General features: G+C 42.1%; 1 protein-coding gene across 2 annotated transcripts in view; it reads right to left on the minus strand.

Annotated features, from left to right (window-relative positions):
* Nucleotides 1-2205: 2205 nt before the first annotated feature.
* Nucleotides 2206-23167, minus strand: part of GOLIM4 (golgi integral membrane protein 4) — a 28099-nt gene continuing 7137 nt past the window's right edge. Inside the window, exons 2-16 of one of the 2 annotated variants that reach the window (XM_042881101.1) lie at nt 18133-18207; nt 17306-17355; nt 16448-16501; nt 15788-15938; nt 14526-14608; nt 14021-14104; nt 11063-11227; nt 10393-10725; nt 9225-9463; nt 8685-8764; nt 8112-8221; nt 6989-7156; nt 6197-6265; nt 4417-4497; nt 2206-4071 (exon numbers count right to left, since the gene is read on the minus strand). In XM_042881101.1, the coding sequence (XP_042737035.1) occupies nt 3910-4071; nt 4417-4497; nt 6197-6265; nt 6989-7156; nt 8112-8221; nt 8685-8764; nt 9225-9463; nt 10393-10725; nt 11063-11227; nt 14021-14104; nt 14526-14608; nt 15788-15938; nt 16448-16501; nt 17306-17355; nt 18133-18207 (1904 nt within the window). In that variant the 3' untranslated portion in view covers nt 2206-3909. The remainder of the gene's footprint in view (nt 4072-4416; nt 4498-6196; nt 6266-6988; nt 7157-8111; nt 8222-8684; nt 8765-9224; nt 9464-10392; nt 10726-11062; nt 11228-14020; nt 14105-14525; nt 14609-15787; nt 15939-16447; nt 16502-17305; nt 17356-18132; nt 18208-23167) is intronic. The other variant, XM_042881102.1, reaches the window with a different exon arrangement.

Raw genomic sequence — 23167 nt, forward strand, 5'->3', positions numbered from 1 at the left:
TTTGCATCTGAACCTGTAAGAACTGGGGAAGGGAAGCCTGGTTGGGGTCTGACTGTGTGTCAGAGGCACTGGGCGCCATTTTTTGTCTTGGTCTGGGTACTTTGCTCCAGGTTTCTCAGTCCCTTCACTCTGCAAAGATTTCCATTGAAATAGTACACATTTATTTCCTGCTGGGAGCAGAATCAGAAGTTCGCAAAGTAAACATGTTTTATGTGCTCAGACTTGAAAAACTGCATGAAGGTCATCAGTGATGGCTCTAAAGCTCCTTTGTCATGGAAACGGGCAGCAAAAGCATATAGAACTTGTCAGAAACTTGTTTGTACTTCAGTGAGAATTGTATCATTTTGTTTCATTTTTAATCACAGTGAGTTTCTACAGCTTGCTTTAAAGCACAGCCGGCTCGCCCTTGAGTAAGCCTGAAGTTAGGCTGCGGTCATGGCTTTGGGGCAGGCAGATCCATGCAGGGCAAGTGCAGTTTGCACACTGCTGCTGCGTTGCTCTGCCCACACCTGGCAGCAGCCTCCAGCCTGCATCTGGTCCCAATTGCAGATGTTCAGATGTTCAAAGCCCCATGGCAAGGGGCAGTCGTTGCAGTGAGGTGAGTGGTAGAGCAGTCAGATTCCACCTGAGTCACTGGAGGATCTCTTGATCTACAGAATGAATCCTGCTGAGTTTTATTTTTTTCCATTGGGTGTGGGGTGTTTTTTTGTTTGGATGTTGTTTTTTTTTAACATATTTTATGGCTAGAGCAAAATCCTCTTGGCTGCTTTCTCAATTTATTATTAGGCAGGAGGAGATACCTTGTGGTGGCTCAAAAACTAGCAAGTCTGCCTTTCACCTTCATAAGGCCCAAAGGCTGCAGCTGCGGGGCATCTGCAGTTCATTTTTTCACATCGATCCATTAATTTATTGATCAGCAAAGTAGTCACTACTCCCTGTTATCTCAGAACTGTGGGGATAGCAACGAGGCAAGCATTTATATTCACATACACACACTGCGTATATTCACATACACATGAGACCTCAGGGTCTGGCACTGAGTGTTGTGCACCAGGAAAGGGGACAGAATCTGGCAGCTCAGGGTGCATGGTTATAGTTGTGTGGTTTGTGTTTATGAAAGCTTCTGGAAGTCGTGGAGCGATGCTGTGAGCAATGCCAACCTCCAGCAGCTGGGCTGGGAAGCCCTGGGAAAGCCCCACCACGCCGTGCTGTAGTGGGAGCTGGGTGTTACGGGTTGCACAGTGCTGTTGTCAGCTAAGGCTAAAACCCTATTCAGATTGTTGAGCTTTGGTCAAGTAACTTTTCTCTGGAGTGAATAGGCTCTTGGTGAAGGATAGAACAAGCTTTCATTAAGACTTTCTTGGCCTACTGACAGTAAATGTGAACTTGTTTTGCTTGCTGAAGTAAATATTGCATCTGCTGTGTACACTGGCTCATACAGCACATAATAGGAGCCCTTATTCTGCAGCTCCCAAGTATGGGCAGAGTTTTGTTGTCGCTCTGGACTTCTGCTGGAGTGACAAGTTAGCCAAGCAAAGCCTCACAGCCTGACAGAAAACAAAAGGGCATCGTCACAGCTGCTTAATAAACACACTGTGCCCAAGGGCACTGGTGGCAGCATGGCCCAAATTCCAGCAAAATGGATAAATGCTCATTTAACTCCATTCATCAGCAGAAAATTGCTCAAGCAATTGCTTTCTTGACTTGGGGAAGAGAGCAGCAGCTTATTTCAATGTGAGGACACTATAAAAGTAGAGGTAGTGTAGATCATTTGCATCTGCAGATGACTTTGGCTCATTCCACACTGTAGGTAGATAGATGAGTCTGTGTCCTCTGCCTCTCCAGCAGCATTAAAGCTGTCGTATACATTCCGTAACAAGTAATGCTGCTTCCATTAGAATAAATGAAGTATATATTGTGCAAGACAGAGCCCTTTGTGTTCCCCTGTTAAGCTTGAGTTTAATATTTGTACGTCCACCTCCATAGTCACAGCCTCAGCCTTCTGCCACAGGGTAATGAAGGAGCCACAGGATGAGGGAGGACTCTCCTCCTATTTGAACACACAGTACTGACTGGTTCCTACACCACAGCTTGGGCAGAGGACAGCTGGTCGTCGTCTTTCACTTGATAGAAAGGTTAAGAGATGCTGAAGTATGAACACATCACTTCACACTTGTGAAAAATCAGTGACCGTATTCCAGCTCATTGACTGCAGTCAAGTTTTATTATGCCTCAAATAATTAAATACTGCAACAGTGACATTAAAAATACAGGCCAATTTACCAAAATAATTGTATTCTGAGGATTATGTACATATCATACATTTTACAGTATCATGTAAACTTTTTTTATACATAAGGTAATTCTGATTTATGGTAATTAAAAACCCGAAGTACTTGCTGACAAAAATATTCCTATGAAACATAAGCACTGTGTCTGAGACATTCAGGAAAATTACCGAGAGTGGAAACCAACTATAAAACAGAATGTAATTGAGTTAGTAGAAAAATGAATTAAATTACATTCATATCAAAAGTTAAACTAAAACCATTGCTATGCATCGTTATTTAAAAAGGGAAAAATCCCAAACCCTCTCCTTTTATATATTAACACACACTTCCTAAGGGGAGCTACTGCGTGCCTCATTTCCAGCAATGGGGCATGGCCTAGGAAATCCAGATTCCCACTCTCCTTACAACATATATTAAATAACCAGGGTCTGTACCAATACAAACACTGTATATATTCATGCACTGTGATTATGTTCATCGTAGCTTACACCAAGGCACAATTTTTGCATCATTCCCCACCCCTTTTCCATTGCACCCAGGCATGCAGTGCTAGAGATGCTTGCTGTTCAAAAAGCTTCTGTGGGATTTGTCACTCATTTGATTTTTCACACTAGAGGACACAGAAATCTTTCCAGCTTAAACTTAAAAATAAATTAGTTCAGCATCTGGCATCAAATCACACCAACTCATTTTAAATGCCTTAACCCTCTCTCCAGTCTCCAGAAAGCATGTCACGAAGATGATCTAATTACAGCTGGTAGGTCACATTTTTAATATATTAGCTAGGATGACAAAATTGCTCCTTCTGTAAATCTTAATTCATGTGACAGCTGTAGTGTTTTGATTTCTCATGAAGGATCATCAAGTCTAAATAGGTTCCCAGCTCGCATCCCAGCATAGCACCGTTTACGTTATCTGCTATGTAGTGCATGTAATTGAAGTACCTAGGTAATAAGGTAATATTTATTAAAACAAATGCATAATTTAGCTGTATATAAACAGCTGCCAAAATGAACAGCTGTTCACCTGGCTGTATTTTGAAGGCTTGTAAAACTTGCATATTTTATAACTGTCCTGCATCTGTAAGAGGCTTGGTCCCATAAACAGCTGGGCATGTGCTCATCTTCAAGGATTTGAAGAATCTCATGAGATCATAATGAATGAAACTACCTGTGGGCCTTCAGGAGCACTGCAGGCTGTGCCTCAGACAGGTAGCTGGCCAGCCATTAGTCATGTGAGTGGTGTCAAGGGAGACAGAGCTGGACTGACTAATGCTGACTGGGCTTAGGCACTAGAAGTATTTCTTCAGATGTTCAGTGTAACTGAAATTAGACCAAGTGTCTGTCAGGCTTGGATGAAGTGGAAGCGTATTACAGATTGGCCTCTTAAAACATGCCCTGAAGGATGAAAAATGAAACCTGCATGATGGCTACTTATGTACATCTTTAATAGAAAAGAAATCCTAATCTAGAGTATCAAAATACTGTATTCATATAAACATATGAGAGCATCTAATAGAAAAGTAAAAAGAGTAAAACACAAACTTGTTTTGGGACTTAAATATCCCAAAAAAGTTTTTCTTAAAATCAGGAATGTGTCTGCTACCAAAAAGTGAGGACTACATCTCCCCTCGTCTCCGTGTTTTTGCTGCAGCAGCTCCACGTTCCTCTTCCTCCTCTTCTTCCTCTTCATAATTTTCTTCATGAACTTCCTTCTGATGGTTGTTCTCATCTTGCATTTCTTGCTCTTGATCCGTTTCCCCGTTATTCTTTTCATCTCCCTGATTTATTAAAAGAAAAATAATCAGATTCCGTGAAAGTGGCAGTTTCCTCATTCTAGGACAATGAGAGGTTAAGGAAAAGAAAAAAGGAAGCAGCTGGAGTTGTTGTTGCTGTTCTTCAGGCATAGGAAAAGCTTTCCAAAGGTGTCCAAGCACCAACCGTGGACATGGAAGTGGAAGGGTGAGCAAAAGTAAGTTCAGGTAAAGTGTGAAAATTCAAGGTCTATCATCTGAGGAAAGTTCCAAGCATGATAATGCAATGTCACTGTGACACAATCACAGCTGTGCCAAGTGTTTAATCCTCTCATGTCACCCACTGAGTTTATGGGTTTACACAGCACTTACATTTTCATCATTTTCACCATATGGCTCTTCAGCATTGCGTTCCAGTTCTCGTTTCTTCTCCTCAGTCAAATCTTCCTGAATCTGAAGAGCACAGAGCTGTTCAGTACGTTTTAGTCATCTTTTTTTTTCTTTTTTAAAGTAGCCTGTGGCATAAATGTGCTCATCTTCACAGAAGAAAGATTTTTAAAAAGAAAGGGCATGGAGAGGTTAAAGGAAAGAAAGCACAAATCAGGAAACTGCTCACAACTGCTCTTGGAAAACTTCAGAAGAGTAAACAGGGATAGGCAGTGAAGAACAATCTCTTTCAACCCTGTCCTCTCTTTTCTGTCAGCACTTTCCCTCACTTCCATGTCCTTTCATATTTAGGTGCAAATTACAAAGAAGTAAACTGGATTTTCTGTTGAAGAACTGTAAGCTTTTGTGCACATACTCTTCAAATGGTGACCTACAAGTTGGGTATGATGCTTCCCTAAGGCCTTTCAGCTCCCCCAGTGGAAAACAGCCACTTCACATAGCTGGAAAGTATTTGCTACTCACTGCTGCCTCCTACCCCTGCCACAAACATCAACGTGAGTGCTACTTCCAGCAGGGCTCCCTTTCACATTCTCCTGAACAGCAGCAGCAACAGCCAAATTATTTAGCTTTTCTCTCCCTCTCTCTGTCAGCCTTCATTGTAGCAGGACAGTGTGCTCAGCAGTTTCTCAGAGCAGGAGGTGAAAGCTGCTCGTGAACGTCTTGTTTGGGGTTAGCTATTGCTGCTAGCAGATGAGAAGCCATCAAACCTGGATCACTGAGGGATATTTTAAACAGATTTGAACAGCAGCAGCATATAATATTTCAGTCAACCTCATACAGAAACTATTCCTAGTTACAGCATCTTACCTCATTCTTGATTACCCATTCAGCTGCTGCTTACAATTAATGCTTCCAGTAGGCACGCTGGTTCTAGTCCTTTATGAAACATGCATCAAATTATTTCCTGTAGCCAAAGTAATTGCCAAATGCCAGCCATTCCCAGATCCTAATGACTGGTTTGATTTAAGTACTGTATTTTGAACTGTTGATTCTAAGTGCATCCCAGCTAATCCCCATTAGTGAATAATGAATAGCCGTTTTGTAAATCATTATGTATGAAGTAGAAAATAGCAATTGATTAGGTAAGTACTGAAGAACTGCAGAGCACATTACAGGGTAGTGCATGTTAATGGGCATGCCATTCAACACATGAAGGGAAAGTTCCCTTCCCTTCCTTTCATTTCTCCAGCTCAAAGCAATGTGCAAACAGCTTCCCACCTATTTGACTCCACCAGCAGAGCAGTAGGGGCTAACTTGCAATCCTTAGGAGGAGCACAGATAAATCAAAGTCAGTCTTAAACAGTAAATAATTGAGCAGGAAAGCAGTTTGCCCAGAACAGCAATGTGTGATTAGAGGTGCAGAGTTAATGAGGTTTGCAGTGACCTTCAAAGGGCTCGAGATTTGCAGGATTTTATCCTTGCATTGCCAATGGCCTAATCTTTTCAATTATTTCACAATTAATATTGTGTTACATGGAAGGCTAACAAATCACAGCACATAAGCAGCAATGACACTAACTGTGTCTGTGTCCACCAGTGCACAGCAGAGTAATAGCAAACACTAGCAAGGTTTCATAAAGTCAGAAACTACCGTTGGCAACGTGCTTTGGGTTCATTTTGCAGTTATAAAAGATACCAGCCTTGACAGTTAATGAACGTTTGCTATGCTATCTGATCCACATATGCCTTACATCTGTTTTCTTACCTCTTCCTCGCCCTCTTCCTGATACTGCTCATCCACATTATCTTCCTGCTGGTCAGGATTTCCTGCCATCTGCAGAAAGATCATGTGAAAATTCAGTTTTTGTGTACGTAGCCATTAATTTTAGAAGACAAAGGGTTAAAGATTCTTGTTCTAAAAGTGAAAACTTCACAGAAAGGCGTAGAAAAAAATAATAAGTTACAGAGCATTCATTAGCATTAATGATAGCCTGGCTATAAGATTTAGATTTGCCCTAAATTAAAAGATAGACAGCAGAATGATTATAATAAAAATCATTTCATAAAATTAAGCAATACTTCCCATGCTAATCAGGAATGAAATAGTCCCACCAATAAAGACCAGTGCCATAAAAATACAGCTTATCTGTGCCTAGAGGAGCTTACAGTTAGAACACAACTGGAAGGTGCAGCATTCAGTGGAATGGCCACAGAGGTAAAGGGATGCCAATGCTTACAGGTGATTGAGTGCTGATGGCATGGAGACAGCACAGCAAGGACAAACAAAACAAAAACACTTTGGAGACTGGATGAACAGGGGCTCTAGCAGTGCTTTGTGTGAAGGTCATTACAGAGGCCCCTCAGAATAAGATTACAGAACCTTGTTGGGCAAAGCTAGTCATGAAAGACATACTGGTGTATCACCAGGAGTAATTTCATACTTTCACCTACGTATGGTTTAAAATGGATCTTTACATTTGGAGCTGTGTTCTCTCATCAAGCAGTGCTGTGCTGCTCTTACAGAGGACCCACAGGTGCTTTCTTTCCCTTTACTGACCACTAGGTGTTCTTCCACTCCAGGATGCCCTTGTTTCTCACTGTTCTGCTTGTGCTTCTCATTTTCATCTGGTAAATTTTCTTCTCTCTCTTGTTCAGCCTCCTCAAATTCATCTTCTCCCTGGTTGTTAGGGTCATCAGCAGGGTTCACATCTTCCATGGCTGCCTTCTGTATTTTTCAGATATGAATGTTAAATACATATTCATTTAATTTCACAGCCAAATGCCATTTTACTTGAAAGCTACCTTAGCATGAGGTATGTTAGAGCCACATAGGCTGCTGGACTCTGTTTACTGAATATCTGAAAACTGACACAAAAAAAAAAACCCTAAAAATTTAATGTACACAGCTTAAAAGAGATGAGATCTTCTGATACCAGTCTGTTTTACAATACTGACCTCATCTGTGTTTATATGAATGAGAAGGAAAAAAACCCACAACGTATTTAGTCTTCACACTTTGCCATTCAAAAATGAGCATTTTCTTTCTGCTTTTCATTGCAGAAGTCTTTCCAGTATCTTTATAGCCAACAATATGAAGGTCCTCTAAAAATATTTACTATACCACTAAATTTGCTTATGGGGTGGGAAGGAAGGATGACAAGTTTTATTTTCCACAACACTATAAAAAAATTGAACTTGGGGAAGACATGATACTGATTCTCCTGCATCTAGCTCTCTGAGCAATGCATGCAGTGAGTGCTTTCAGTGCTGAAGTTCTGTTCTCCTTTCAAGAACTCACGCTTTGTGGTACCGACAAGATTTTGATCTAGTGACCACTGATTCCTGTGGAAAGGCTCCAGCTGGTTTCAGTGGTGATTAAGTTGGCTCTCATTCTCTCATCTAATCAAAATGTCACCAAATCCTTTATTCTACCTCATGCAGAGATCAGAAGAATTTACAAAAGCAACTGCCTTCCAACTGGAAAGCTCTCTTTCACTTCTTCCCAAATTAGAAGCAGCAACTTTAAATAGATCTCGGATGTAGTTTCAAACTGTCAGACTCGTCTTCCCAGCAGAACTCTGCTTCACCTTATTTCTGTAATGTGTAATTATGTTAGATGAGACTTCTGGGTTTTCATTTCAGTAGCAATTGCAATCCATAGCATCTTAATTCATACTCACTGGTTCATCAGCCTGATTTTCTCCTTGATGTTCTGGTTCGTGCTGCTCATTTGCATTGTTTTGATCCTCATCTTCACCTTCATCCCGGTGCTGGTTATCATGTTCATAAGCTGACAAATTTTTGATATTATTGTATGACTGCAGTTTCTAGGTAGCCCTTTTAAAGAGAGTTGTCATATAGCACCTTCCATGGGTGCTTTTAGCAGTAGGCAGTTTCTTCCTAAAAAGCTCACCAAACAGGTAATGCCAACAGAGCTGTTTTACTTGTAGAAGGAAACTAACACTAAAAGATCATTAAATTTCAAGGCAGCAAAGAAAATCATAGGCAAAGCCATATATGCAACAGAGACTTAAAGGCCTGTCTAAGGAGCTTAAGCAAAAGGACACCTTTCCTTTCAGAAATATGGATATGATCTTTAGTAAAACCTGTGTTTCAATCAGTTCCAACAGTGTTACTTGAGCTTGGGGCTTTAAACTGCTTATTTTTTCTTTGTTTATATTTCATCTGAATCTGAGCTGAATGTGAAATAATATCAAAACCTTGCATGAAAGGCAGTTCAGAAGGAACCTTACCTCCTTCTTCTTCCTGAATGCCTTGCTCTTCTTCCCCTTGCACAATATCATGGTCCATGTTATCATAACGAGCCTGCTGACTGAGAAAAGTAAATGCAAATTCATTATTTCAGCTTCAGAAAGCATTTTAGCTTCAAGAAACAAACAACCATACCTCATCTCTGCCTCTTCCAACTCCTGCCAGAATGTTTTCCAGTCTAGCTTTATATTAGCTGTTACTTTTTAGCATCACCTTTCCTGAAAGACAATGCTCTTTATAGAATGAGCACTCCCTATGCTAACTCCTGGGTACTTTCATTCCTACAGATTTCAGAGGCTTCCATGGTGAAAGGGGAAAAAACAAAACAAAAAACCAAGCAGCTCCCACTCTTAAAAACAGCAATCAGATTTATCCACAGAAAGGAAGAGTCGAGGCTAACTTGATTTAATTTCAGTACTGGATTTGCCTCTTTTCAGTGGTGCTGTGGTGGATGCCATAATACCCAGAGCACAGACCATGCAATGCACAGTCCATTACAAACATACAGAAAAGAATTTAACCTCAGTCGGCTCTTATAGAATTTTTCTCCTTGCTCTGCCTCTCTCTGTAGCTGAAGCTCCTTTTCTTGAAGCTGTTGCTGCCTTAACAGCTGTGTTTGCAGCCTTTGCTGGTGCAGCGATTCCTGGTGTTCCCTGAGCTGATTGGCTTCCTCTGCTCTTTGGGCTGCAAGCTGTTGCTGCTCCAGTTGCTGTTCGTAGGCTGGTTTGTATCTTTTTGTGACAGCTTTTGTCGGTGTTACCTGCCAAAGAAACGTTTTAGTCATAGGTTAAAATCCTATATTCAGTGATCAAAAGCAAGCACAAAACTTCTGACATCAAAAGTAAGTGGGAAAATTAGGCAGATTCTGTACGCAACGGAGAAAAGTTTAACAAAGTTATTTCATTACCTCTTGTCTTTGTTTAAATTTAAATCAGTTTTTTGAACAGATTTTGAGAGTTTTGGGGGTGTTTGTGGAGAACGTGGCAAAGAAGATAAAAACTGCAGGAAGCCACGCTTTTCCTACTCATAAATATAAAAGAAATCAGTAAAACGTGTATTCCTCTAGAGATCTGATCTAGAACATAAATCCAGCACTCAGTGGTTTTACTTAGAGCTGCACAGAGCAAGACCTGCCACTGCTCCACACTGATTTCCCCCATTTTTTGGTCTTGTTCACTTTGCAGTTTAAATTGCCTACTAAATGGCAGTGAACACTGGGATGGAAATGTGCTTATAGAGGGAAATTGTATCTGAAAAGGAAAGTCTGCAATTTGCTGAGATTCACCAAATTAGTATGGCAGGACACCTCCTCATCAAAGTGCTGATCACGATTCCCTTCCAGCTCAGGCTGTTCTACAATTCATGCTCATAAGCATGATCTACTTTCCATTATCTGCCACAGGCTTCAAATTTAAAATAGAACATTGGATTCAAAATGATTGCTCTTTTCTTCCACCTGTTGCTCTTTATCAGCAGAATTGATGTTAATTAAGCTGCATTTGGCAAGCACAGCAGTGAGTGTGTGCTGATCCTGTGCGTGCAAGTGCTTTGAATCCCAAATTTTCTATAAATGCTACACCAACTTTACCTGAGAACAGGCAAGTGAAGTACCAGGACCAGCGATGGCAAGCGATGCCTCCAATTAAACAGTGAATTAATTGACCAGTAGGTAAGAAAAGCGCTCCATACCTCTGATGGAAGACGTTCACCCAATATGTTGGTTTCTTCTTCTTTCTGCTCCTGTTTCTTCCACTCATGCTCTTCTGGCACTTGGTCCTGTTCCTCTTCTAAGTGCTGAGGCTGACCTGCCTGCTCCATTTCTTCCTCTTCAAGTTCCTTTTTGCGTTCTTCTTCAGCCTGATCAACATGTTGCTCATCATCCTCTCCAGCTTCTTGTTGCTCCTGAATATTCAGTTCTTTGGCATGCTGGCCCTCGTTAGCCCTTCTTTGTAGATGAAAAGACTCAGCTCTGTCATCTCTCTCCTGGCTATTTACTTCTTCTCTCTCTTTTGGCTTCTCACTCTGAAAAACATGTAACATTATACGAGTGCAAGATATTATAGATTTCATATTTTCAGGAGAGCTAAGCACCAGATACAGACACCTTTATTTCCACCTGCATAGTGAAACTGTAGTCAGGAGAGCCAACTGGCTGCCTTAACACATGCTACCCTTCCTGCCAGAAGGTATCAATACCTGATTCTTGGCTCTGCATACCTAAACAAGTTGTTACACAATACAACAGCATCATCAAGTAGCCCTATATGTATGTTTCCAATGGAAGTTAAGCACGTAGCTAGTATTTTTACTAAATGGAAACTATTTCCTACGGCTTGTGCAGCAAGTCAGTGTTTTATACCTCTTTATGCCCTCCAGCCACAGCTTTGTGGTGTTTTGGGAGCTCACTGTGGGGAGATGGCGGCCGCACCTCCGCCTGTTCGTTTGCTTCCAACTTCTCAGACTGGCGGAAACTCGGTATTTTGTTCAGCGTGTCCTTCAGCTGTTTGTATTCCTCTACCTGGGACTGAAGTCAACACATTAATTATGCCACGTCCAAATCAACTTCTTAATAAAACATAGTGAAAAACACCAGAGTCAGCTTGCTGGCAAGATATACGCAAGAAAGACTCAATATTCACATCACAGCAACTACTAGGAGTAGCAGGGATGAGAGCTTTTAAGAATGGTCGCTTCCATGCGCCTAACAGCACTGATTCATCATCATCTTTTCAGCCAAAGTGCACGTGCATGCGAAGAATGTTGGAAAAATCCCCATAGGACAAAGATGAAGATTTGTTTTTTTCATGCCAAGCAGGAGAATTGTCAGAAGGAGACGATGCAGTTTTCTTGGCAGACTAAAGCGAGGGAAACAGAGCACCCCAGCTTCTTTACTGGTAAAAAGCAGCACAATTCTTTTAGCACGTATACACATCATGAAAATGCCAAATCCTCACCATTTAGACAGGTGTTACAAAAGACAACAGACAAGATACAGAACGGAGGCAACAAAAGTCACAGAACACCCTTGGCAAAGAGAGTAAGGAAAAAGAAAAAAAAGACCAAATGTAAATTTCTTAAGTCTTTCTAAAATGTAACAGTAGGATGTATTCTGATTTGCAGTTTAACTCCGTATAGGATCAGAATATTTTCCTCTAGCCTTGAAATCCAGCATGAGAAGCAAGACTGGTTGCTGCCTATACAATAGGCATAGAAGAAAGCTTGTCACACAGTAAAACTTATTGAGAAATGCAAGATTTATAAAAGCTGACCAACTGCTTATGAGAGGCAGCGCCCCACAGCAGGGCACCTCTGTTGCTCCATGGAGATGGAGGAAGCATTTACTACTCTGAAATCTGAAGTGCATTTCACAAGTCATTTAAAAACTCAGCTTACAATCTGGCTCCTGTGTGTGTGGTTCAGTGCGTTAAGTGGTATCATAGCAATCAATAGTACAGCAGACAGGCACGATGCATCGATGAACAATGCATACTACAGAACAATATCCACAGTGCTACAGATTGACATGATGCATTGCATTACAGCTCCGAAGCGAGGCGCACCTCGAAGCATCCTCAACAGACTAAGGCAGCCGTTAAAACAGACGGGTCTAAAAGCAAAGCAGAACGCACAGTAATTACTTTCACCATTCCAGAGGGATACTTCTCTTTCCTGATTAACTGTTGGAGAATCCAATATGAAATTTTAGAGGAAAACATAGTATTTACTCAACAAAAGACAGATACGTAGGTCTTTGAGTTTTATTTCTCCCCCTATTTACTGACCACGCAGAGAGACCAACGCACTGGGATATTGAAACTATGCATGTCTAGATCAGACTTCAAGTGCTCCATCTCACCATACAAATCATTCTAAGCTGAACATTGTGATTCAAGGCCACAGCCTAAAAGGTATTAAGGCTGGCAGAAAGGCAGGATTTATAAAAATGTATAAAGAGTCTGTCTGGCTGTTTGAGCTATGGAAAAGGACACAGATTACAATGCCTTGAAGATTCAGGTCACAAATACATTAGTGCTGCATTGACTACTGATGCTTAATGTCTAGAATACACCTAGAAGCAGCAGGGTAATTTACAGAGCCGCATTTCTAAGCAATAATCCCTTGTGCGCCTTCTGTAGCTGATATGCAGGAGAAACTATGTGAGTGTGCTGAATACCTTCTGTTCTGAAAGGCTACAGGAGATCCTCCACTTGAAGGAGGTTCTCCACAGGATAAATGCCACATTCTGCTTACAGACAGAAAGGCTTTGTGTGACACAAAACTAAATCCAAAAGCAGGAGAAGTAAACGGAGCCTCCCTTTGGCTTTGGTAGACCTTAACTCAGGCTCTGGGTCTGCCCTGGGTGAGTTTCAGTTATCAGAAATACATAGCAGGTAACTAACGAGGACAGTGGGAACAGAGCTTACAGTCAGCTTCCAGCATGCTCAATGTTGGAAATTAAGTATCCTTACACAGTCTAAGAGAGACTTTCCTGGTCTCTCCCTGTCTTTTGAATATCTGCATGCAATGCACAAAACAAAGAGAACCCAAAAACCTCAAGTCCTTTTAATGCAACTCATGATTTTGTGGACCTTGAAAAGCACTCAGATGAAGAAAGTTCAGCCAGGAACAAAAGCAACTTCCCACTGCCTCACGACCTTCCCCCTCATCTTTCACCAGAGCCTTCCTTTCTCCAACATTACTCCCAACTTCCAGCCCTGTGACCTACACAGGTCGTACAGCTGACTGAATTTGCCATAGCCTAGCAAAGTTCAGGCTACACGGGCAGTTCATTTGAAACCAACATCTAAGACAATGCTGCTGATTAAAAAAAAAAAAGGAAACTAATTTGAATTTCAGATGGAGCTTCTATATCTCCATATATATGCCCAATCTGTCTTGCACTGATGTATATAGCCTTACTCGTACAGGAAAAGAAACTTGATTAGACATCAGCATCCAGGTCTTTAAAAGTGATGCATGTGAAAGTCAGAGAGAGATGTTAAACTACTAAAAGTTCTATCAGAGAAGACAGAAAGAAAGGAATTCTCCAGCTCCCAGAAGCGCAGAGATTCTCACCAATAACACATGCACTCTGGGGCCTACAAATACAGCTTTGTATCTCCTCAGAGGCCTGTAAGTTGCTGCAGCTTCTTTAAAGCAACCCTTAAACTCATGCATTTCTCTGCAGTGTGCAGCACTGTGCTAATTACAAATTCCCCATGCGAAAGGCTACATGCATAACGTTACAGTCAGCTGAACTAGGAGAAACTAGCTGGAAGGAAGGTTAGAGCTAATACAAGCTGCTTTCCTTTCTGACCTGTGCAGCAGCTAGTGCACTCTTGTGGTCTTCCAATGTCACTACAAGCTGGTTGTGCTGGGACAGTAAGTTCTTATGCTGTTGCTACACACACAAAAAAACAAAAAGAGCATGACATGTTTCACAAAGTTTATTCTAAAGGTAAGTCAGGAAGCTTAGGGGGTTCTGAACTACGGAGATCACTTGATGCAGTTCAAAATGCAGCACTGTCTTTGGCAAATGCACAATCCATTACTTACAGTCAAATTTCCCATTCAAATTTCTGCACTGAACACTTGTCTTCCAATTTAGTCTCTTAAGTATATATAAACATATATTTATTTAAAATGATCATGTTCCTTAAGTGCAGGTGGCAAAAGACAACAAATGCAGTTCAGCCATATTTCTCTCCCTTTTGCCACATTAGAGAAACTACAAGTCTTTGCCCATTTATTGCTATTAAATCTTGGGCTTTTTGTTCTATTTGCTAATTGTTCTGGCACCCCTCCTTCAAAAGAAAACCTACCTTTACATCTTGCAGCTGGGTATGAACATCTTGGTGAGCTTTTCTCAGCTGTCTGTTCTCCTCCCGTAAATTGTACAGGGATTCTATTTAAAAGAAACAACAGAGGTTAAACCCAGTTTAGTATTGTAACACTAAAGCACCACAACAGGAACTAACTACAAATATTCTAATATATTAGGATCTACACAATTCCAATATTAAGCCTGGATTAGCAAAAAGGTAGGATTTGCTTTCCTTACACCTCTCACTTATCCTATAAAGAATCTTACATTTGCAAGCAAAAAAAAAAAAAAAAAGCATAATATTTGGTTAAATTTTATTACAGTGCACCCAGCCTGCAACTGGAACTGTGCATTGTCATTCATTCTAGGGACTGCAGATGGCAAAATTCATTATGGTAATCTGAATCTTTAAAACGCAGAGAGGAAGCCACCCTCCCCTCTTCCCTCTTCCCCCACACTGCATCTGGTGAGTGAGTTTCATTCCAAAGGACTAAGCTATTATTTTGGAAGAGGTGCCCAGATGGCCAGCATATTTAAGAAGCTTTACGTTCTGGGCCCAGGGAGAGGGGCTTCTCTTCCCACTTCTTACATTATGTTGATGTGGAATACTGCAAGCAGACACAAGCAAGCTCTGCCCACAGTCCAAGCTGTTAGGCTGCGGTCCAGCTCAGCCCCAGAGCTTGCTGTGTGACTTCACTGGTGCAGAGCCAAGGCAAAACTAATACACACAGCCTCTGCCTGTGAAATACTGTGCAGACAAACCTGCAGACAGCTCCAAAATGAACTCATGTGTTAGTGACACATGGGAGAGAGTGGCCATGATGGGGAGCCCCTCATCCTTCTGTTTTATGCAACTGTATAATGAGGATTGGAGTGTTCTGCAAACTGCAAGAGATCTTTTCAATAGGAAACTGGGCACTAAGTGATAAAAATGAACACCTCATCTTCTAAGTATGCAGGTGCAACGTTTCAGAGAAGCTGAGAAATACAGAGAAAAGCAGATCTGTGAGAAATGAGGTACGCGAAGGCCCTTCATAAAGGGGCACAATTAGATCTCTGATAGAAGTGACAAAAATCATTAACTTCCTTTTATAAAGAAGAGATTTCAGAAAGAGGCCACAGAAAATCATAAAGAAAATGTAACTGATCGGTCTGACCCAGCTTACACCTCCTAATTAGTGAGAACAGACATTGTGCCTGTCTATCTCACATCACACAAAACACGACCGACACACACTTAAATATGGGCAGCCAATATACCCTTCAGCTTAGAGATCTCCTGCTCTTTTTCCTGCTGCAGTTCTAAGTATCTCTGCTTGTGATCACTGAACGTCCTGCTGAACTCTTCTCCTTGTTTTCGGTGATCTTCCTCAAGGTTAGCGTGCTGCTTCTTTAGTTCTTCATGTTGACTCTGCAAATACCAAGTTGGACACCTGAACAGCTCTGTATTAGCATATCTGGCTAATATTGACTTTGGCAGTTTATTGAATAAGTCTAAATGAATACGAAGCATTCATAACAGGAAGTTTATTACTCCAAGCATGCAGCCTGCGGATCCTCTCAAACACAAAATGATCTCTGTGACGAGCAGCCTCCTTTTCTAGGGCTACGTCACCTCACCCAGCAGTTGCACTGTGCCACAGGGAGCTGCTGAATGTGTCTGAGAAATTCCTTAGATGCCAAACTATGTGAAGTCTGATAAGTCCCTGCTCCATACAGGCAATTGCATTTGAAAAGATTACATTACCCAGTGGAAAGCCTGATTACTAAGAACCACAGTAAATCAGCTTTCAGCAGCACTGCTGTACAAGGAAAGCACCATCAGTGTGCTGACATTCAGGAATGAGTTGACTGAGGCCATACACCCTTTAAGCTGCAGAATACCAGTGTCCTGTGAGACTGGACAGCTCGGTCACCCACCTTCAACATCTGGTGCTGGACACTCAGTGCACTGTATCGGCTGTTTGAATCTTGCTGTAAAACAAACAAGCACACATTAGTACTAACCTGAACAGTACTGTCATTCTCCTAGCCTCAATACATGCAGTTATCCAGGAGTCATAAACCAAAGGACATAACATCATCAAGAAACAAATTAAGCTCTTCACTTGCTTTGAAACATAACAAGTGTGTATGTACGTACAAGCGTGTATATGTAACTATTACTACTTACTGCAGCAACTATGCATTTTTATGTCTTTTACTCAGCTCACAAAGCTCTCCCCACTTTCAGCCTGAAGCCTCCATAAAATACTAGCTCTACAGGTCTCTGGGTCCTGCCAGTGACAGCTTTCCTTCTGCCATTTGGTATCTAAAACACTTTATTGTTTGGGTTTCTTAATGATTTTATTACTAGTATTTATATGTGGTTTCCTGCTCAAAGACCATTTGTTAGAGTGCTGTCACTGTGCTGTCACTGTTCTTTTCCCTGTGGACTGAGCAATTTCTAACACCTGAGAGATTTCTAACACCTCTTTACTCCCCTGTCCCTTTAGAACTAATAATAGTGTTTGAACGACTATAATATAAACAGGAGGATATTTTCTAAAGTAGTTTTCTGGAAAGGTATTATTACAGCTTATTAGTTATATCTCTTACAGCAACTCACATAATTAAGAATGGCAGCGGAGAAACGCAGTGAGAGCTCCTTCAATGAGCACTTGCAAGACCTCTTTCTTTGAACAGCTGTAATTGCAGAGCACTGCCTTTTTCTTGCAGCCCACATAGCATCAAATATTACTGAAATCTCAGAAGCTGGTACTAGGACTGATGACTTACCCTTCCTTTATTTAGGGTTTCCTGTGCTTCTAGTTTATAAACAAGAAAATCTACAACATAAAAGGAAAAACACTCATTAAGAACAAAACCAAAAACTTTGGAATCTGTACTTAAATAACTTTTGTGTAGAAAAACTTTCCTACGAGCAAAATACAGTGCAGTTACAATTTCCAGATCTTCAGAAACAGAGGAACTTAACAAAATGCTCAAGTGCTGAAAAAGTATTTTCATTTAAAAAAAAAAAAAAAATCAGAAATAAAAATATATTTAAAGTATTTGTATGAGGTACAGGGGCAAGAAGTTCAAGGCCACGGGCACAAATCTGTCACACAGCCTCTCTCAGCAGCGTCATTCAAAAGGAAAAGGGCATCACGTGTGATTCTGTGATTTTTCTATCGCAGTAAAGAGGCGTAGTTTAAAAAGTGAGAAAGTCAAGACCAAGCTGAAGTATAGAAATACATTTAAAAAAGGTCCTTTTGCTTCAGTTTGGGATTTCACAGTGACAAATTACCTCTGCACATCACGAGGCAGCTGTCCAGCAGATGGCACCAGGCAGCCATCAGGAGCCCCACCAAACCACGTCATTGTTGGAAATGCTCTCAACCTTTGCTACAGCAGTTATTTAATTCATTGAGTCATCAGTTTTAAGAATAACAGAGACTTACATAGTTTGCCATGCTGTGGTGATCTGTAACAAGTCCTAAAAACACAATCTGCAGATCTGGTCCTACTGCTTTATTAAATCAGTAATTCAAGATTGAACAAAAGTTACTTTTTTCTTAAATACCCAACTTATCACAGAAATAAAGGGAAAAATGATGTTTTACCTTCTTTTGCTTTCTTATGTTCAAGCCTTTCCTTTTGCAGTGATTTTTCTAATCTTGATCTGTGCTCATATACAACTAAGAAGAGAAAATTTGTACACAGTTCAGTTCACAAGTGATAGATGCAAAGAAAAGAAATCCAACCCCTCCCAGAATATTCCACACACAATGTGCCCAGAAGATACAAGTGGAATGAGGTCACAGGGTGAAGGGCTGCTTACAACACTTGACCTTACGTCTCTGCATCTGATATTGAACCCAAAGTTTGGATCATTTCCATTGCATAGCCATAGAAAGCGGTAACTATAATTCATTTGTTTATGGGGAGTCAGCTACAGTTGTTCTACAGGAAAGCTACCCAATCCGTTTTCCTCCTAGGGTACAGACATACACATTTTCTCATTCTTTCCTTCTCTTCTGCCTTGTTTGTAAAGAGATGAGGACATAACCAGGACAGCCCTACCCCAGCACTGCCAACGGAGATCCTGCAGCATACAAATGGCCACGGGAGGGAAGCGAGACGGACGCACAAAGCAGAATGGCTCTGAAAGGTGCAGCAGCACACTAGATTTCTGTTTAACCCTAAGACGTGGAAAACTCAAGATCAATCCCTAAGTTCTTCTGAAAGCTTGGACAACTTCATTTTCTTTTTAATTGTAGAGCCCGGATAACAGTAGGTTTGCACCACGTGGCAGCCACAGAATCACAGAATCACAGAATCACCCGGGTTGGAAGGGACCCCAAGGATCATGTAGTTCCAACCCCCCTGCCTGGCAGGGCCACCAAACATCCACATTCAGATCAGGTTGCCCAGGACCCCGTCCAACCTGGCCTTAAACACGTCCAAGGACGGGGCATCCACAACCTCCCTGGGCAGCCCGTTCCAGGGCCTAACCACTCTCCTAGTAAAGAACTTCCCCCTAACATCCAACCTAAATCTTCCCTCCTTCAACTTAAAACCATTTCCCCTAGTCCTGCTGTTATCAGCCCTTTTGAAGAGTTTACTCCCCTCCTGGGTGTAGGTTCCCTTCAGGTATTGATAGGCTGCAATGAGGTCACCCCGCAGCCTTCTCTTCTCCAGGCTGAACAAGCCCAACTCCCTCAGCCTGTCCTCATAGGGGAGGTGCTCCAGCCCCCTGATCATCTTAGTCGCCCTCCTCTGGACCCTTTCCAAAATCTCAATGTCTTTCTTGTACTGAGGGCTCCACACCTGGACACAGTACTCCAGATGGGGCCTCACAAGAGCCGAGTAGAGAGGGACAATCACCTCCCTGTCCCTGCTGGCCACCCCTCTCCTGATGGAGCCCAGGATCCCATTTGCCTTTCGAGCTGCCAGAGCGCACTGCTGGCTCATGTTCAGTCTCTCGTCCATCAGGACCCCCAGGTCCTTCTCTGCCGAGCTGCTCTCAAGGACCGCTCCTCCCAGCCTGTACAGGTGCCTGGGGTTCTTCCGGCCCAAATGCAAAACCTTGCACTTTGCCGTGTTGAACCTCATCAGGTTCACCCGAGCCCAGCCCTCCAGCCTGTCGAGGTCCCTCTGAATGGCATCCCTTCCTTCCACCGTATCAACCGCACCACTCAGCTTGGTGTCGTCAGCAAACTTGCTGAGGGTGCAACTCTGTGTCACAGCTCAGCACCAACAGACCAACGGTGCCATCCCTTGAGAGCTGACACAAGCAGACCCCTTCCAAGGAGTGCACACATGGAGCACGCAGCATTTCCTTGTCACTGTCCCCAGCGACCTGTGACCCTCAAAGACCACCTGAGGCAACTGTTTGCTTACAACATTCCAAAAGACAGTTTCAGTTTATGATTTTATCTAATTGGTTTACTTAACAAAAATGTATTTCTAATTTGCATTTGTCAAAGGAATTGTACAAATTAAGGGAACCTGTGATTTTTCCTTCAAAACTAGGAAACTCATTTGCTGAGAAGTAGACCATTGGCGAACATAAGCCTTCAACAGGAAGCCTCAAATAGGGATTTTTATCTTGGCAGCCACAGAAAACTCCTCTTGCACCTTAAAAAGCATTCGTAATTCCAGCAAGATGCATTCTGCAGGCTCTTTGTCTCCTGGCTTATCTCAAAGTGTTTACATTTTGGCTTAGGTGACAAGGATTGATTAGCAATCCAGCTTCTATCTCTGCTTCGCTATTCATCATCCAAAGCCAAGGGCATCAGTCAAGATGAACGAATGTATCGACATCCTCTGCAACAAAACAAGCATTTAATGAATATTCACAAAGTGACCAGCAAGTAAGTTTCCAGAAAAGAAGAAAAAAATGGCACCATGACAGTAATGGTTTTATCTGAGCACTGGAGATCGTGAATGCTGAACTGCATTGCGAAAGAAGCAGTGGTTGTAGCATAGCAACTCAGGAGAGAAATGAAAATCCATCATGGTTTCCCCTCCCACGCAATCAGGAGTGGAAATAGGCTTCTTGGCAATTAGACCAAACCACAAATGGATCTGGAGGTAACATTTCTCACTGCACTGCTTTGTCTGCAAGCGGATCTGCTTCAGCTCCTCCCGGTGTTTTAACAAGCGTGGGGAGAAGCCCTGCACAATAAAGCCATAATGATAAGGGCAGGAAGAAAGGAGAAAAGGAATGCCACATCTCAGCTTTTAGGGACCACATACTTTGTACCTTTCACATCCAATTTTGGCTCTGCTAAGCTCTGGCTGCCCTGCCTTCACACGGCACTTCAGAGCAGTGCCATTAACGTCCCTCTGGGTGGCACATCCCTCTGTCACTTCTGTGCTGAAGCCTTTGAAACACTGGAACAAAGCTCACCGTGTCCTAAAATAGCCTTTTAGAGGGCCGAACAGCAAGTGAGGAAAGGGCTGAGGGGAAGTTCCTCTCCTCCATCACCTCCTACTTAATTTGTTGGTTTAAACACGTTCAGCAACACTTTTCTCTCATCCACAGCAAGGTGATCTAACCTCAGAGAGCAAAGCCCAGCAACAGAACCAGCGAAATCACAGCTAACTAAGACATCTTCTATGTTTAATAAGGAAATATTTAACAGTTCTTGAATTAAGACTTAAGACTTCTCCACCACCTTCTTTTCTTCATAAGGGGAAGAAGCTCACGATGTTCTCAGAAGCTTACATCACCACGACCGCTGCTGAACGTTAATTGCAACACAGGAGTGGAGCGCTCTGATGAAAGCAAGGTTATTTAATATTCATGGTTGGTCCCCTCTGCTTTGCAGTCAAACTACTAAGAAGAATACGCTGTTATAGGATACATAACAACTATTTCCAGTTTGCCATTATCGGCAGTTTTTCAGCTATGTCACTTTGGTATTTGGTCTGCCAGAAGTACGACCTGAGAGCATCCAAAGCACCCCAACTCCCATCACCTTCCACACTGAGAAACTGAGAATACACTGGGATTTAAACAAACACCATTCGACAAGTCTTATTAATTGCAATGTTATCATCTCTTCTGTAATTTTGCAGCCTTTCTCTGAGCTTAATGTCACCCTTAGTTTAAAACCAACAGATTCCAGTAGTCTTGGCAACATCCAATGGTATTTCATCTCAGACCGTGGTGGAGCTGAACGGAACCAGCAGAGCGTGCCCTACCACACTGGCACATTCCTAGCAATGCCATGAAGGTCTGTACAACACAGACATTCATTATAAAAATACTGTTACATTTCCAATTCTCATCACTGCAAGCAGAACTATTTAAAACACGAACCCATGCAAATTACTTTTCTGTTCAGAGAAAACCTATTTCAATTAGACGAGTGAGAGCCCCTTCAATCCGTACAGATTTTCTAGTCCAACGACAGTAATTAAAATTTAGATCTTGGATCAGACTTTTTGACGCTCATGTTTCATGCTGGGAGAACACATGATGAATACAGCAAGACTCTTGGAGCCTTGAGTTCTGCATGCCATGAAGGCAGCGAATCTGGCTTCAGACAGCGAGATCTGCCAGCGACCGTCTGCCCAGAAACATCCTCCTACAGCACAGGGAGCTGCTGGATGAGCTGCCTGCCACTGCCCTGCCCTACTGCAAGGGCTGGAGTAGAGCTGCATAGGCTTCCAACATAATAAACAGAAGAGTTGTATTTTGTACCGAAAGCAGACAGCTACAATATACCAAACAAAATATCCAAGCCATTTCATTTCTTATGCCCCTGTATGTTTTCTGTTTTTAATTTATAAACAAAGAGCTGAAATAGAAGCCAAGATAATGCGGAGCTGATCGTGCGTGAAGAACAAGCATTCTTCTGGCTTAATTACCGAACAGTTTTGTACACAGGCAGGGATGGACTGCTCTCATTTTGTTCACTGCAAGCCACAGCTAGTACAGCGTGCAGTATCACATTTATATTCCCTTTTCTCCTACACTCTGCAGCTTTCACACGTAAAGAACAATCAGATAACAGCTTTGTCAAATTACAACCAGTTCCCACAAAGGACCAGAATTTCTCCTGGCAACTAAACCATGTGCTGCTAATTGTACTTAGAAATAACCACTGCCTTGACCTAATTCTCCAGTCATTTGTGTTGTGCGTGGCATTAATGATTCTGAGAAAGCACTTTGTATTTAACAGTGGGATCTCCTGCTTCCAGCTCTGCAAAATCCAACTCAGTCCCTGCTGTGTTGCCAGACAAGAACCATCACTGATGCTCCCTGTGGAACCTGCCCTACGTCGGGGGCTTTTACCAACCTCTGTATGTTGAGTGTGGAAATGGATTAGAAAAGATATCAGAACGAATCGTGATCAAAGTTCAAAAGCACTCTGGAATGTATGCAGGCTTTAGATAAGGACATGAAACTTTTACAGGCTTATCAAACCTTCAGCTTTGCATCCTCAAATGGAAAAGAGGAAAACCTAAAGCACAACGTGCACGAGTGCTGCACATCTTAAAGGTTTTGCTTGCATGCAGTTGTGAAATGGGGCAGTGCTGGGGAATTTGGCACACTAATAAGAGCTCACCCCAGAAAGACACGCTTCTGTTTCTAAGAAATAGTTTTGGCCTCCGTTCAACCATCAGGATGATGTGAAAATCAAT

This window comes from Lagopus leucura, unplaced genomic scaffold (assembly GCF_019238085.1).
Source record: "Lagopus leucura isolate 7727_CA_CO unplaced genomic scaffold, USGS_WTPT01 Super-Scaffold_100029, whole genome shotgun sequence".
Taxonomy (NCBI): domain Eukaryota; kingdom Metazoa; phylum Chordata; class Aves; order Galliformes; family Phasianidae; genus Lagopus; species Lagopus leucura.